The sequence below is a fragment of the Lepeophtheirus salmonis genome, chromosome 7, assembly GCF_016086655.4.
Source record: "Lepeophtheirus salmonis chromosome 7, UVic_Lsal_1.4, whole genome shotgun sequence".
NCBI lineage: Eukaryota > Metazoa > Arthropoda > Copepoda > Siphonostomatoida > Caligidae > Lepeophtheirus > Lepeophtheirus salmonis.
Window position 1 is genome coordinate 27,621,885 of NC_052137.2, and position 17,563 is coordinate 27,639,447.

At 30.4% G+C, this 17,563-nt stretch overlaps 2 protein-coding genes across 2 annotated transcripts; both read left to right on the forward strand.

Moving 5' to 3' along the window:
* Nucleotides 1-242: 242 nt before the first annotated feature.
* On the forward strand, nucleotides 243-985 carry LOC121121447 (uncharacterized). Its single transcript, XM_040716380.1, has 3 exons — nucleotides 243-481; nucleotides 544-645; nucleotides 710-985. The coding sequence occupies exons 1-3, from the start codon at nucleotides 293-295 to the stop codon at nucleotides 806-808; spliced, it is 390 nt and encodes a 129-aa protein (XP_040572314.1). The 5' UTR covers nucleotides 243-292; the 3' UTR covers nucleotides 809-985.
* Nucleotides 986-11,031: 10,046 nt separating this feature from the next.
* Nucleotides 11,032-11,810, forward strand: LOC121121658 (uncharacterized). Its single transcript, XM_040716624.2, has 3 exons — nucleotides 11,032-11,309; nucleotides 11,372-11,473; nucleotides 11,547-11,810. Exons 1-3 carry the CDS (start codon nucleotides 11,118-11,120, stop codon nucleotides 11,646-11,648), a joined length of 396 nt encoding a protein of 131 aa, XP_040572558.1. The 5' UTR covers nucleotides 11,032-11,117; the 3' UTR covers nucleotides 11,649-11,810.
* The last annotated feature ends 5,753 nt before the right edge of the window (nucleotides 11,811-17,563 follow it).

Here is a 17,563-nt window from a genome sequence, read left to right on the forward strand (position 1 = left end):
TGGGAGGTAGAGCCTCGAACAAACAAAATAACGAAGGAGTAAGTTTCTTTGATTCATACATAGTATACGATAGATAATACATATTTGTATCTACTTAATTATTAAAGTAAATATTCTTATTCTTTTCTCGAGTAAGAATCTTCATACCGTACCTGCACAATTCAAGGAGAAATATGCGATGAACGCACCGTCAACGATCCGTTGCCGCTAAGCTATATAAACATAAACAAATCCCCCAAACCACATCAGTTCATTTTTTATTCTGTGTGAGTTAAAAATACAACAATTTAAAATGATTAAGTTAATTGTCTCTACCATGATTGCCTCACTTCTTGTGGCCTCTCAAGTATCTTCACAATCTCCTACAGCCTACCAGTTCCCTACTGATGCTGAACTTTACTTAGATGCTCCTGTGTCCACTTCGTTCACCTGTGATGGACAGCCCTACGGTTACTACGCTGATGTGGACAACAACTGTCAAGTAAGGGATTGTTCTAACTTTCGCATATCTTTCTCTAATTACTACATATTTTACACTTATAGATTTTCCATATTTGTCTTCCCATTGAAGATGACGCCGGTCAAATTATTGAAACAACTCAGTACTCCTTCATATGTGGTAATACCACAATGTTTGATCAAAATGTAAGTTGACCCATCGATAATATTTACATTTTTTAAATACTTGATTTTCTTTATACAATTGTAGACCTTGACCTGTAACTACCCTGAGTACGCCTTCCCTTGCAATGAAGCCCCATCTCTCTACGGCGCTGTAGAGTTTGGAAAAATTCCATTGAGTAAATAAAGCACAACACTTAGTCAAACCAATTTTCCAAGGACAGGTCATTGTTGTCAAATGCGCATATAAATATTTATAATTTCTTCCGTTGAAGGAGTGGTGAATACTCGATTATTTATTAAAATATGTTATTATATATCATAAAATTAAAAAAATATGAATAAATAAATATTGAATGGTAAATTAATTATATTAAATTACAAGGATTAATGAAGTTTGATTTGTGGAAGTGGAAGAGGAACAGTTCTTTAACCATGTGGGATTAGGCTTTTATTAAAAAATGCATTTTTCGTTTACTGCAAAAAATTTAGTGTTAGTAAAAAGTGAGTCATCCAGGAATTTTTTTAAGATAGTTCGGTATCCATTTAGTAGTTGTTGATAAAAGTGAGAAGAAGATGAAGAATTTATGTTTAAGGTCCTGGTAGACAAATATCTAGGTATGTCTAACGTACATATATGGTTATAATATCATTTTCTGGATACGTATACATATGGAATGAATGAGATATGCACCTCAAGGATGAAATACCTTACAAATATGGGGGACATCATTGCTACATTAACATAAAAACAAAACATTAAACAAAAATCACGGAAAATAAAATGTCTCACTTTATTTTCTTACTATGTACATACAGTTTTATATAAAGCCTAATATTTGAAAGACATGTAGGAGTCAACTATTTATGGGATGATTTATGATGCTCACGTATTTTAGTTATACTTTAGAACCTTCAACTGATTTCAAAGGAAAATACTAGTCCTGGTTATATCATTGCTTTAATTGTCTACTAAGAAGTGCTCAAATGGCATTTGACCAATTAACCCTACCAAAAAAATTACACTATTTTTATGCACAAGAAAAGCATACGTTCTACTTAATACAATTTGATCCCATAATTTAAAATATGGCTTATTTTTTCTCTCGAAGGCTCGTAGCTTTCAGGAAAAGACCATACATTTTCTTATTATTTTTAAGGTTCAAAGCTGCTTTAAGCCCTCAGTGTTGAAGATGGGAATAAATTATGTCAATATAATTTAAAACCGAATGTTAAGAAATTATTAAATCATTTTTAAAATGTATTTATCATACTTATAACTCGAATTACCTTTGTTTACAGTGGAAATAGAGGAATATCTTTTTGATTGAAAGTAAGGTTTATGTTAAGGTTCTCTAAAATCTTTGGGAAAAATGGGATTAAAAATCATCTTGCAGGCAAATTGTGTCAATTAGTATCCATGGAGCCAATTTGTATTAAAGTAAGGATTGTAAATCGTAAGCATTTTGGGCAAGTAAAAAAAACCTACAGTTAGATTCTTTTTGTAGATAGGTTTGGATTTTTGAATTTTTTTCTAAAAATTTAATTTTTTTTGAATTGCTCTGTATTTTTGATACTATTTTCGAAAAAAAAAAAAAAGTATTCGCAATATCATTTATGAATTTTTTCCAAAAAAAAAAAAATTGTGGATAGTTATGGATTTTTAAACTAAACTTACAAAAAATTTCATATTTTGTGAAAAGATTTAGATTTTCCAAAAAAATTTAATTTTTTGTGAACCATTGTGGATTTGTGATTTTTTTTTCTAAAAATTTACTATTTTGTAAACAGATGTGGATTTTTAAATTTTTTTCCAAAAAATTCTGGTTTTTTAAATTTTTTGTGGATAAACATGGATTTTTATACAAAAGATTCAAATAATTTTATATTTTGTAAAAAGCTTTAGATTTAGTCCTGGTTACACTTTATACTTTGAATTACCTCAAGAATGAAAATACACTGTTCAGGTGGTCAACAGCAAAAAAACTTTCAAATTAAAAATGCTTCAGATTGACAACCCTAACCCTCTCTCCTTTTTAGAAACATAAATTTTAAGTGCATGTGAATTGCAATTCACAACTTTTTTATTTGATACTTTTAGTAGAAAAAGTATCACAAACATTCAAACACCGATACTAATTTACGTACCGGAATCGGTACTAAAATATTGGTGCCATTATAAAGCTATCTCTTTTTATTTGTATTACTGTCGAAAGATCTTGTTCATGCACTAAAAGGTCAACAAATTGAAAAAAATATGTACTTACAAATAGACTTATATCTAATTTAAAAAAAAAAAAAAATATTGACAACAATGTGCTTTTTAGCAATAAATAAAGTGTGAACACCACGTGAAAAAATGTCAAATTCAGTCACCAGGCTTAACCTCAAAGGGCTGGCTGGCTATTCTTAAAATGTGGATTATCGAATGGAACATCATACAGCCATGCTAATCCTTTCTAAAATTAGTGATGGGACAATTAATCATAGTCGGAGAATGGGGTATTTCTTCTGGAATCGGCATCGGGAAAAAAATGATTAATTTGCCATCCGATTTTTATTTGTCATTTATTATTCTATACAGAAACACTATTTAAAAACCTTTTTACTTCATCAAAGCAGAAATGGCTCAGCTACAGAATTGCTACCTCATCAATTTATACGAATAAGTCGAATAACGAGGATAAGAGGATGAATTGTACATTCTGTAGTGACAAAATAGAAACGCCAGCACATATTTTCTAAGAGTGTAATATGGTGAGTCCTTTGGTAAGAATATCTGAAATAACATAAAAAGAAAAACTAGAAGTCTCGACGTCAAAAACTGACTGGGTAGTGGACACAAATCCGAATCTTCCCAAGGCTTTTCAGGTGGAGGCCATCATCAGAAAACTGATAATATATTCTGGCAAATGTAACACAAAAACATTTCCTACACATTGTTTGACATAATTATAAATAAAGGTATGCCTATTGAGTAATATATATATATATATATATATATGGTACCCTGTATTTTAAAGTTCTTATCATGTTTGAGGTTTTGAATTCCATTTGATTGAAGTTGTCTAATTTATTATTGAAAACTATTCTGGTAAATAAATATATAATTGCTGCTGATTCAAGATAAATACAATAAAATCAATCTAATTTTTAACTAAAAAATGGTTCTTCCTATATTAAATTAAAGTTTCGTTAAACTTATCGAATATTAAGCAAGGTTTGATAACTCCAAAAGTATATTATATATCCATCATTTATGAGTGAAGTAATCAATAATAAGACGCACGTAATTGCTCTTTAATATAATTATTATTCTACCAAATAATGGCAGAGTAAAGTGTAAAGCAAACAGAATAAAAAATAATGATGTCTTACATGCTTAGGAGCTGAGAATAATATTATTGCTGCGGTAGTAAGTTATACAGCCATTAAAGTACCTACCGTCTTTAGTTAATAATGCTTTCTATTAAATTCAAGACATCATTTAAAGGCATTGAAAAGGATTTTACGACAATCTATAATTTAAATTTAATGCTTGTTTATAATATTTTCATCAGTCTTATTATGAATGCCGTATTCTTTATCCCCAATTTCATCACTTTTACATCAGTACTTTTTGAAGATTTTCGTAATATGGGGTTGTAATCTTACCACGAAGCTTCAAATCTAAAGTAAAATGTTTATTTATGTATATACTTCTACGTAATTGCGTCAGTATTTAAGCATTATAACAACAAAAGACAAAAACAATTCGATAGAATTGAAAGTGGTACCAAATGAAACCTTATGCAAAAACTTATTGGTCCAAAATCAAAGCTACTGGTATTTTTAGTAAGTTAATACCTTGGAAATGGGAATAATATCAATTTAAATATATTTGATAACAACTGTCTATTTTGAAGAGGTTAGAAATCTGACAATTTATGTTAGTTCAAAGAGATACAAACAAAAAATATATAGTATCCCTTGTTACTTTTCTGGGGGTGTTAGTCTACCCTAGAGGCTGAAATATCCATTTATTTTTTTAAAGACTAACTAGTTTATAAGTTTTTAACAAATTTTAGAATTAATTATTGACATTTAAAGAATGTTTTTTATGTCTTCTTGTCTATTTTAATAGAGCAAAGTTTGTCTGTCTGTATGTATGAATATTTGTATATATGAAAACAAGTCACCATATCTATGGTGGTAACCAAGAGCATATTTTGATCGAAGAAAGAAGATGTAGTCGTATTAATAATCATTTAGTATCGAACTTGTATACAATATGTATATAGTGCAAATAGATGTAAATTATATATACATTTTTGATAAAATATATAATAATGAAGCCATATTAATAAAATATTGCAGCCTTGAACATGTATAACAAGAATACTGTGTCTGTTTATTTATTTTTTTTCTTATTGGTACCTTATATATCATAATTAATGTACATTTTCAGTATATTTAAAGATTTAAATTGCTTGTTCAAATGATTTTTTTAGTTTTTATTAGTGAGTGTTCTACAGACTTAAGTAATCATCTGTCAACCCAAAATATTATTTTTTTTCCTGAAAGTCTGTTTGTTATTCTTTCATTCTTATGGATGGAAAAGGTCATATGAGTTGATATAAGTATTGAGTAATTACGTGTGAGTGTGCTTATGAAAAATGGAGAATCACACTGAGGATTTTTCTGGGGGTTATCTTCTTTATTATTTAATTTTTTCTTTTTTTGTATAAAATATGTCTTATTAGCTAATAATTTATTAATTTAGAAATCATATATCCTCTATAGCAGCGGTTCTCAAACTTTATACAGTCTGAGCGTACTTAACATACTACAAATACTTACTAGGGAACTTTATACAAAATAGACTATCATATGAAGGACAGAATAATATTTGAGGAATGCTTCAGAGCTGACCTGAAAAAGTTGTGGGTCACTCCAGTGCGCCTGGGTGCAAATTTTGGGAACCACTGCTATCGAAATTCATTACTTTTTTGTTCAACTACTTTTTCGATTATGATTTTGGATGAATAAAAGATATATTTTAAAAAGTATGCAATTTGTTCACTGATGCTTAGAGTAGTATTAATATAGATAGGACTTTTGTATGAGCCTAAAGAGAAGGTGGGATCAAGACTTATGGGGTTACTGAATTAAGACCCATGTTAATATCAACTTTCTATTATAAGATTTTAGAGGGATAAATTTCATGACTACTATGTACAGAAGAACCCTCTACATCTGAAATAGCATTTTTACGGGGCAACTATTATAATTATATTTAAATTCATCTATACAATATATCTATTTTTTTTAAAATAATTTACACCAAATATAGGCAAAATACATACTTAGAGCGAGAAGTTATGAGCACCCCGAAATTTATTAGAGAAAAAAAAAGAAAGAAAAAAGAGCACATTTAACACCATTTTTCCTTCGCTGAAATAAGTTTTTTCTTTACACAGATCCCTTCTTTGTGTATCTTATTGGTAACAAATAATTTTAATGTTGGGATAAATACCCCAGATAAATACTCCCGTTAGTATTAAAATGAAAGCAACAGAGGGTAAAAATATGTCATTTTTGTTTATGTGCTTTTAGAGCAAAAAGCAAAAAAAATCACTTACTATAATAATAATAATTTTTATGAGCATTATAAAAAATAATATTTTGATTATATTGAAACAAATTGATTAAGTACATATTTATAAAGAAATATGCTAATGAACGTGTCATTCCTGGAAAATATCTTCATTGAGGTTAAAATTAAGTTAACTTTTATGCATATTTATAGTTATAGGATATGAGATGGCTTAATCTCTAATTAAAAATTGCTAAACAAACTTGTACCATGGCTAAGGTATAACTTTTAATACTTTTTTACAATGTTTCGATGTTATTTTTTGCATCAATAATATTTTTTTTACAATTTTTTTATTAAAGCTCTTGTGAGTATTTTGAAGCAATTTCTTTTTAAATACATTGAATTTGAATGGATTATGTATATACTTCTGAAGTTCAAAGATCTTTCGAAAAGAACTCAACGGGCCTCCATGATGTCATAAATCTATCATTTTATAAATGTTGCTTTTGTTGTTGAGATAAACACACTCACACAAAATTATCAAAATGGTTAATGATGATGCCGTGAAAGTATACACATTTCATCTGGAATACCTCCTTACTAAAAGATCGATCTTAAGAGTTACCAAATCAATCAAGACTGGACCAAAAAGGATTTACAATCATTACAGCTTTTATTCAAATCCATCATTAATAGGATGTGAGTATTGTTCACTTCTTAATTACTTAATGGAATGAAATTATTCACAGTTTAGCAAGAGCGCACTAGAGTAAATTAACAACTAAAAAAAAAATTATGTTAGTGGAATAATGGTATGAGTAGGGTTGTAAATCGTAATCATTGTCACCATGTATTAAAAACGTACAAAAATTGAACATGGTAACCCTGACAATTAGTTTAATGCTTGGGAGAGAGCAGCTAATCTCTCATATCGTTTCATTTATTAAATTAGGTGAAAGTCCTTATGAGAGAAAGGAAATAGGCACCCTGTATTCACCAAGAACAATGGAAGGAATTACTCTGTTTTCAATCTAAATTTTACTATGTGAGCTTCACCAGGGACTCCTGAAAAAATTATCAGAATTACTCCCTGCCATTTATGAGAATACACAATCGGATTTACATTTTATACTTAGAGGTTCTCTCTTAAAGCATTAAATAATCATCATAACAGCTTTAGAAAATGAAAGAAAAAAAACCTCTTTAGCTTGTCAATCACAAAAAAACTCCCACTCTAAAAAGGCATAGAATTTATAGGCCTAGATATGAGTTAAGGAGAGAATATAAAGGTTAATTGACACCAAGATAAATTGAGACAATTAATTATTCTTGCAAGTTTCTAACAAGTTATACTGTAGAACTTCTGTAAAACAGCCATTTATTTCAGCTGTAATATCTACTGTTCCTTGAGGGTGATGAACTCAACCGACCCTGAGATATAACTCATTTTTATTTACTAATTAAGAGTAATTTTTTCATGTTCGTTAAAATTATGATGAACTTGAGTTTCAACTTAAATTATTAAATACTTTTTATTTCATGAACATATATTTACTTGTGATTAATTTAAGAGTAAAAAAATGTTAATATATCCAAAATAATATTAAACATTTGAGTTTGGAATCAAGGAGTAACTAAGGGACAAGTAGACACATGCTAGTGGGATCAACTTGAAACATAAAGGAAAAAAATAAAAATAATTTTTATTTTTATTGTTTGGTAGTATTTGAATCTCAAATGATTAGAAATTATAAAATAATCACGAATCAAATACTGTATAAAACAAAGAAGACAAACTTGCTTTTTAACTTGAATAAATTAATGATCTGCGATAATTTTTTCCTCATATCATAGGTGACGTCACTATATATTTTTTTTGTTATTTTTCCTTATGATGTATGCAACTTATTTTTCCCTTCACAGAATTGATCCCTTGTACATTCAGTTAAAAGGGTAAATTCACGTAGATAATTACGTATTAATATACACAAAACGGACAAAAAAATTTAACTTTGTATAAGTAATGGTTATTCGATCGCTGTTTCGGCACTTGTTTATAGCTTTACATTGTTTCACTGAGCATAAAAGTGAGTTTTTTTAACGTGCAAGAACCAAACAATATTTAAATACAGTATATTTAGGTATTTATTAATCCCATATTTATAAAATATACATTGAATGATCGACCATTAAATGTTTATCATGATATTATTTGTAAAGATATTAGATAATATTTTATTGATAAAATAACGAATATGCTTCAATGAAGGTTTTTTCTCCCGTAATATGGATATCTAGTAACAGTGTTTTTCGCAATCAACAACTTTTAAGGCATAGTTAACCATCAACCATAACACATATATTATTATCATTCGGTATTTTTCATTAAATACATAAACAATTTTATCATTTAGGTCAGTGATTCCCAATAATGGCTTAGCAGATCATGGTCAGAGGCTCTTTTAAGTTATCAAGGTCACTAAGAAATCGTTGACTCAACTTACAAAAACATAGTAAGAGAAACATCATAAAAAAATAAGCTGAATAACTTTATGGGGGTAACTATTGATGAAGATTTTGAAACTTCTTTCCTTAATTTTTTTTTTTTCCAAATTTTTGAAGTGGCAATAAACTAATTACAATAGTCTATGAATCTATTAATTGCAAAACATGCTATATGTTTATAGCAATTGCAATCCTATTTGTAATATACTGGTACATTCCTTCTGGGAAATTGTTACTATTTTACAAATACTATCAGCGGCAGTGGTGTGCAATCATATTATTAGATTCTAACAAATCTAATTATTACAATATTTTACTATATTTACTAGTATACAACAAATTTTTAGTAAACAGTCTCCTTTCTTCGTACAACGAAACAGTTATGTATCCATGAAATGTAAACTTTATTATATAATACAAACCATATATAAGAGTTTAAGACTAAAATTAAGATATTTTGCCTTCAAAAATGCACAATTTCATAAATTTGGTATTTACAGGTATATGTTGGTGATGTTCATGACAATAGTAAAATTTCAATTTCCTTGTTTCAATCTTGACAAAAATATAGTCTCTTAAATAATGAAAGTTTAATACAGTTACTTGTCAACAAACTTTGAGGGGCATGTGCAGGTAGAATTTGGATGTTTTTTTGGCGGATAGACAGAGGTGTTTGACATCAATATAAAAAAATAACATTGCCCAACAGAATATTTTTCCACAATCGTCGATGAGGCAGAATTTCCTTCTTGTGATCCTCAACCAGACGATACCATGTTGAGATTGCAAACTTATCAAACCTAAATAGCTCTTTGTTTGGAGAGTCTGTAATAATCTACAAGAGTTTGGAAGTGATTATGTCTCTGCTATATGTCACATTGTAAAGAGATCATTGATATGGCTGTCTGATTTTTTTGACTTTATGGACCTGTGTTTAACCACCAACATCATCAGATCCTTACCCACATTGACTTCTTTGAGTGGGGCACTAATGAACTACACACCAACAGATCCTCCTGACACACAAGATTTGATCTGATGTCTGTGATCCGCGAAAAATTCCGTACTCTACCAAGGGAGACTGTCATGAAGACCTGCTCCTATTTTCGAGGCCATTATCAACACTAAAGGCTATTATATCGAAAAATTAAATACTTAGAACAATATTATCCTTCAATAGCTATCTGTACTAGTATACAACAACATTTTTAGTAGACTGTATCATCTTTTGGTACCATGAAATAATTATGTATCCTTTAGCGCTGAATTCAAGATATTTTACTCTCAAAAATGTACTATTTGGTAAAAACAGCGTGCCAAAAATTAATTTAAATGACTTACATGCTAATTTACAACATTGGGTAATTTTTTTTTTCAGTTTGGCTAAAGTAAACAAATTGAAAACTATTATTTTGCTTACTTTTTCAAATTTTCGTTAAGATAGTTTGAAAAAAACAACTATGGGAAAATCATTTCCACTCTCCTTCATGACCCAAAGGAGAGTGCAGCCATTGTTGGGTGTCCCTGGTCACAGACTATGGTGTAAAAAAGAAGATGAAGGATAACCACACAAAGCGACCTCGGAAGAGTATGTCCCCTACTTTTTCAAATAGCAACAGTCTGTCGACAAGGAGGCCTACTACAAAATGCTTAGGTAGACTAAGTTGAAAGACAGATTATGTGTGGCATTAGGAAATATATCCTTGCCTTACAGCGAATCCAAATTTGCAAATTTATGGCCATTTGACTTCTGACCCCCATCATTGACTATTATTGGCGGATCACCATTGAGAGCAAGTCTTACAGCACCTACAACAACAACATTGACTCCCTCAAGTTAGCCATCACGGAGGTCCCTTCTATGGAGGAGATGGTATCTGCTTGTTTCTTTTTTGTATTCTTTGAATATTTTAAAGTTTATTTCCGGCCACCCAGTACCTTTTATACATTTGGTATTTATAACAGGGGTATTTAATTAAGAAACTTACAATGTAGTGAGTAGATTATAAGAATGACGATAGCAAAATATGAATCTTTTATAAAAAAAAGCCATCCAGAATTCCATAGAAATGTCTTAATTAACGCCTTAGAGATCCACTGTGATAAAAAGTTTGAGAATCACTCTATGTAAAATCATCTTTCTACATCCAAAGATACTTCATAACTATTCAATAACACCCTGTATATTATCACTTGAGCATTTTATTTTGTTGTCTGCCTATGAGTACATTGCCGAATATCATTTTTATTGATTTTTATACACATATACCTATTTATAAATACAATCATTTGATGAGGTAAGGATTAAAATGTCAATTGGGAAAACACTATAAAAACCCTTTGATACATCTGACATCTCATTCAGTTGCAATTCGTCACTAAGTAGATATTAAAAAATAAATAATAGATCAAAATGATGAAGACCATTGTAACAGGATTTGCATTTGCAATTTGCTTTCTTACATCCCAAGTCATTTCACAATCACCGACGGCATATGAGCTTCCAACAGATGCAGAAGCTATTTTGGCGGCTCCTCTCTCAACTTCATTCACTTGCGATGGACAACCCTACGGATACTACGCTGACGTGGACAACAACTGCCAAGTAAGTGCAATATTTCAATCATTGTTGATATTATGCATATTTTATCATCTTTCATACACAAGGTATTCCATGTCTGTCTCCCTATTGAGGATAATTTAGGACAAATCATTGAGACGGCTCAATATTCTTTCATTTGTGGAAATACTACTGTATTTGATCAAAATGTAAGTTGTTAAGCATTTTATCTAGAGAAGGAGTTTATTTATAAATATATTTTTTATTTTTTTTTCATTTCAGACCTTGACTTGCAATTATCCTGAGAATTCCATTGCTTGCCTTGATTCACCTTCTCTCTATGGAGCTGTTGAATTTGGAAAGATTCCTCCTCCAAGTGCTTAAATCAGCTGTTTCCCCTCTTATTAATTATATCTTATGTTTTATAATGATGTATCTGAAAGGCTATTGAAAATGTTGACATGTAAAAAAAACTATTATAATCATATTCGTTAGATTTGAGTGTAAATATTATATTGTTTGAGATAAATAAACTTATTTCTCCAAGATATTCTCATAATATGATGATTATGAAGCTATATTCTGTATACTTATGTCTATTTTCCAAGCGGGACTTGCGAAATTATTCGGAGTTATTAGGCGTACTCAAAAAAGCAGACCTACTTTTCTTTGATCTACAATAATAAGGTAAAGTTTGTGTGTTTCTTTGTCCACGGATGGTTCATATTAAAAAAGAAATAAAAAGGGGATTTCTAATTTGAAAATATCTTGAATTTAACTTTAGCAACGAGCGTATCTAGCTATAGCTTGGTGCATCTTACAAAAGAAGGCAAAAGAAAGATAGTACATATATACATTTATATTATTAAAGCAAAGTTCCTCGACGCCTAATGTATCCGAGCAATGACACTGGCTAATAATAATAGATATATGTAGAAGCAGCATAAAAATATTGTGGAAACAATTTAAGTGACAACTTATTCTGTGCAATTAACTTTTTTCTCAATATACTGTTCTTTAAATTATATTTTAGATATTTTTCAAGTAATTAATTGGGAGTCCTGCTATTTAGAATTATATTTGAACACTAATAATAAAATCTTTATCTAATTTCCTTCAGTCACTCTTGATTTTCTATGCGAGAAGTTGGGATAGAAAGAGAAAAGAAAAATACATCAAATTCATAGTCATAGAGTAGACCCTGCATCATGGTTTAATCTCAATGACTTATCAAATAAATAAAGGAAGAAAGAAGATCCACTGCATATTTACTTATTTAAATTGAGTGATCGAATTCAATTTTTGATCAAGTGTTTGATAGGATGATTGCTTCCAAGAGATAATTTATGGTGTTAAAAATAAAATGTTGACTATTCCACCAAGGCTGGAAGAGTATGTGCTCCACACACTGAAGATCCTAGAAGACGTCTCTGCCCAGTCGGAGATTACAGAAAATAATGAACCGTGTATAAAGCTTCCTGGCAAACCTGGGAATCCTCTTTACCAATTCCTCGGGATAGCTAGTTCAACTGTTATTAATTATTATCACAATAAGTGAACAAGGGGAAATTGGAGGAAAGAAAAAAAAAGAGAAGGAAATAGAATTACTACAGTGCAAAGTTTTTTGACTGCAGAGCAACGGTGGGGGAAGGAAAAAAAAAAGGAAAGAGGAATTTAATAATTTAATTATTCATCCATATGGGATGCAAAATTAATCAGCGTCTTGTACATATACCATGCGTCATATTTAAGTTTACAAGTATATTTGTTTTTATTTTTAAGTATTGGTTGTATCTTCAAAGTTGACAAAGTGGCAGCAAAACAAATTCTTCGATGTAAGATTTACAAGTATAAACCTAAAAAAAAAGATGATTACTCAAACAACAATTGCACAAAATTTATAGAAAACATAAGTTATACAAAACTTTACACTTTTCACAATATTATTATTTTTCCGGAATGAAAATAAATTTCGGGGTTAAGTGTATTTTTTTACCTATGAAAATCATCATAATAATTTATTATTAAGTAATAATACATAGCTAGAAAAGAAAAAATAAAGTTTCCTCTTTCAAATTCCAGAATCATTTTATGCTGCCTCTACACATATATATACTATCTTTTTCTTTTCTTTTATAATATAGCAAGCTAAGCTTTAGCTACACACGCTAGTTCCTATATTGTTATTCCTTAGATAGTGTTGTCATATAGTTATATTCAATTTTAATCTCACACTTAAAGACGGAGGCCTCTACATACAAACTTGACTTTATTAATATAGATTAGTACGGAAAATAGTAAAGTAAATACTCAATTACCGTTTTACTATCACATTACCGTCAACTTAAGTATAATTAATGTATAATAACAACATTCATCATTGCTTAAAGGCTCTAGTGTATCCCACCTTCCCATATGTTTATTTTATCAATGCAAACTAAGCATTTTTTTTAAGTTGACCATATGATGATAATTAACCGTATTGAGTATTTATTCGAAAGTATCAAGGCGCTGTTGCCGTGCATATCTAGACCAGCAGCTGCTGTTAGGATATATCTAATGTATTTTACCTCTTTTGTGTAAATTCGTTTTGTTTTCTCTAAAATTCAAATTGATTGTAATAAAGCCTAATAAAAGACATCCTACCTGCAACAGCTCAATGAAAAACTAATTTTTCATCTTCTTCTTATCTTCACTTTGTTACTCTACTTTTTTCTATATATGATATGTACATATATGTAAGTATGACCGAATCCGAATATAAGAAATTCAGATATAATAATCAGACGCTCTCTCAGATAACAATTTTTACTAAATAAAGTACTTTACATAGAAGAAAAACATAGCAAAAAACATTTTCTTATCTTTTTTTTTAGTACAAACTTCAATCAAACTCAATAGTCTGACTAAAGAAATTAAAATGAGGAATTCATTTGAGGACTTTTCCTTTATAATTGTAATAAATTGTGAGCTGTAATCAATAGAGATACATATTATGAGTGATCCTCCCCTCAAAAAAAAAAATCAATAATACCTTAAAAAAGAAAAAAAACAAATGGTTTTTTTAGTTAATTTACATAAGTATTTAACAATTGTGGTTTTTATATACTTCGGATATAACGAAAATCCGGATATATTATTCAACTTTTCATCTATAAAATAGCAGTTTTGTTTATCTGAATTTGGCTGTATTCGGGTTTCTCACCAGGTATCATGTTTTTTCGAGATTTCTTGGAGTTATAAACCGACAAAAGTTTCGGAAAAATTAAGCATTCTATTATTTTATAATTTATACTTATTAATAGATATTAGATTATGCGTTAAATACACATTAATCGAAGAATCCCTCGATTTAAAGTTTATACATGTTATGCATTGCAAATGATGCAACCAAATGATTTATCAAAATCCAGCCTGTGAATTAATAGTCACTAGCAATAGTAGTTGGCATTGCTAAGAATAATTTGGGATCGACTAAAAACAAATTTTGCGTTAATCATATAGAATATAACTCCCCACAAAATCCTCAGTTTTACTCTAAGTTTTTTATGAGCCCACTCAAAAATAACTACTCAATACTTATATCAATTCATAAGACGTATTTTTTCATCAAGAATGAAATAATAATATTAATAGAATGAGAAAAAAAAAGTTGGGATGAGTATTTTAGTCTTTAGATCGGTCACTAATAAAACCAAACAAAATTCATTAAACATAGCAGCGTTTAAATTTAATTCAAGTATTATAATATACTAAAAATACTCCCGAATTGTAATATACATCAAGGAGCTCTTTATAAAGTTCACCCTCTTCATGTTCGTTACTATATGTTCAGCCTGCAATATTTCATAAATATGTTTACTTAAAATATTTAAGTCGAAGAGATTTATAAACGAAGTGTATGGTGGTCACATTCTTTTGTCCCAGAAGACGATGTTGTTAGCTAAGACGGTCTGAGTAATTTTTCCAGTTTAAGCGGGGCCCCGTCTCGCTGATAAATGACGTTGCTGTTGGGTAAATTTCTCTGGAAGTAGGGGAGCAGGTTGGTATTGAAAATTTCGATGTGTATGGCTGCCGTGAGCCTATAATCTTCTGTGAACCAAATCAGGGACGTCATTCAGGGCATCTGCATTATTGACGGCCTTATTTCTGATGCCGTCCTTCCTCTCTTTTTTTAAGTTAGAGCTTTAAGATTGGAGATGGCCTTACCATCAACTTGGCCACTTCTGTTGGAGTGTGACCCGCACAAACAAGAGTTGATGTCCTAAGCCTTGAATCTCGTTGTGATGGCATTTCTTGTCCGATTTAAAAAATTCAAAAAGCAGCAGAGGCTTGAGATAAATGGCTACCTTTAACATTACAGACAGTTTTAATTTCCTCACACAAATCTCTCATTTTAATATAATACAAGTGTTTATGTTTCCAGAGAATGAGAAACCTTAGTAAGTTTACATGTAATTATAGGTCTGAATAAGTATAAAATACCGTCCACAGTTCTTTTATTTTTATTATTATTATTCATCAAACCTGTTGTTGACCTTTTGCCATTTCATTCAAATATATATATATATATAATTCATATGAAATATTTTATATTTTTTGCACAACACATTTTAGTGATTGCAGATTAAAGAATTACATCGATCGTTCAGATTATCTGCAACAATGAACAAAGACTATATTTAGAGGCAAAATGTTATTTATGTAGACATATATTTGGATAAAGGTGTCAGTAACACTCTGAAACATAGGCACTATGAAGTAATACCATCATTGACAATGATTATCTGTGTGGATTAAATGATCATAAACTATACATACAGATTGTTTCATAGTTCTAAATTTACCACTAGTCCATTCGCACACACCAAGCAGTTGAGCGCCTCGTGGACCACCGTTCACGTCGTCAGTAAGTCGGAAACATTGGAGAAGAGGAAGGACTCAGTAAAAAAAATCCAAATTGAACCCAGATGAGTTTAAGAAAAAAACCAAGGCCAACCCCCTCAAGTCTTTGTGGGTCCATGCAAGAGATCTCGGGGCTTTACACCAGACTGTCCAGAGAGCTTTCAAATAGTGGAGGAAAATAACTTTGTGAGGGATGGATAGGCTACTTTTGACATCATCAATAAAAATAAAAAAACCATACCCTCCGTTGCAAGACTCTTTTTCATGATACTTTTGAACTCTTTTTGGACACTTTTGGCCTCCCTACAGCTCTGATGGCAATCCCTTCGACTTCAAATCTTGGGTTTATGTATATGAGAAGGCTTGCATGTCCGTCAACCAAACATGGATGCGCTCAAAGTCACTGATGACCAGCCCTGCTACCCCATGTAGGAAGACTACATCTGTAGTAGGTACCAGGCCTTCCACCTCCGCCTATAAGGCATCATTGCACTAAGGATGGCTAGATTAATTATTAAGAGAACTCTGACATATATCTATTATTTGAATAATTTTGTTGAAATTCTACAGTTAATTAATAAATCATATCTTGTTGAAGTTTAAAATTGTAATTGTTCACATTTTAAATGACCACTCAGTTTGGTGATTTGAGTAGAACTTTTGGCCTAATAAACTTCTGACCAATTCAAGAATCCACCTATAATCATCCAAATTCAAAATGAAAACTGCAAATTTTAAACACTTACTAATCAAGTATGTTATCAACAAACTGTGGCATGACTCTATATCTCATAAAGGTGGACAATAAATATAAAAAGGTGTGTTATCCCAGTGGATTATTCGAGTTGGAAAAGACAGAATATCAGGCGGAAAATATCGCTAACTTATGGCCGACACAAAAAAAAATTGAAGGCCCAATTGAAAAAATAAAATCAGTTAGAAAATTTCAAAACAAAATAGCACCGACCCTAACTGTATGGGCTTGATAAATGCAGTCCTCCACCAAAGGGAATTTAAATCATCGAGTTCTCAAAATAGTTATGGATCTACTATTTTACAATATTAAAATTGGGTTTTTTTAAAATTAGTTCTGTTATTTATTTTTCTTTTCTTTTTTGTAGCAGAGTCCCTAAAAGACTTTTCATATCCTTTTTTAGCTTGACCGTTATTTTCCCCATCAAGAAGCAGTATAAAGTTAAAACAGGAAAAAGTAGCGTCACACTTAGCAAATTAAAGAACGTATTGACTTGAAGCCCGGGAATTTTCAGCCCATCTGTTACAGCTGTTATTCTTCTTCTTTCATTCTTAAGGAGAGAACATCTAAAAATTAAGTGTAATTACGTGTCTCTGTGCTCAGGGTTGACGGAGAGTAGAAATGAGAAGCTGTTTGTGAG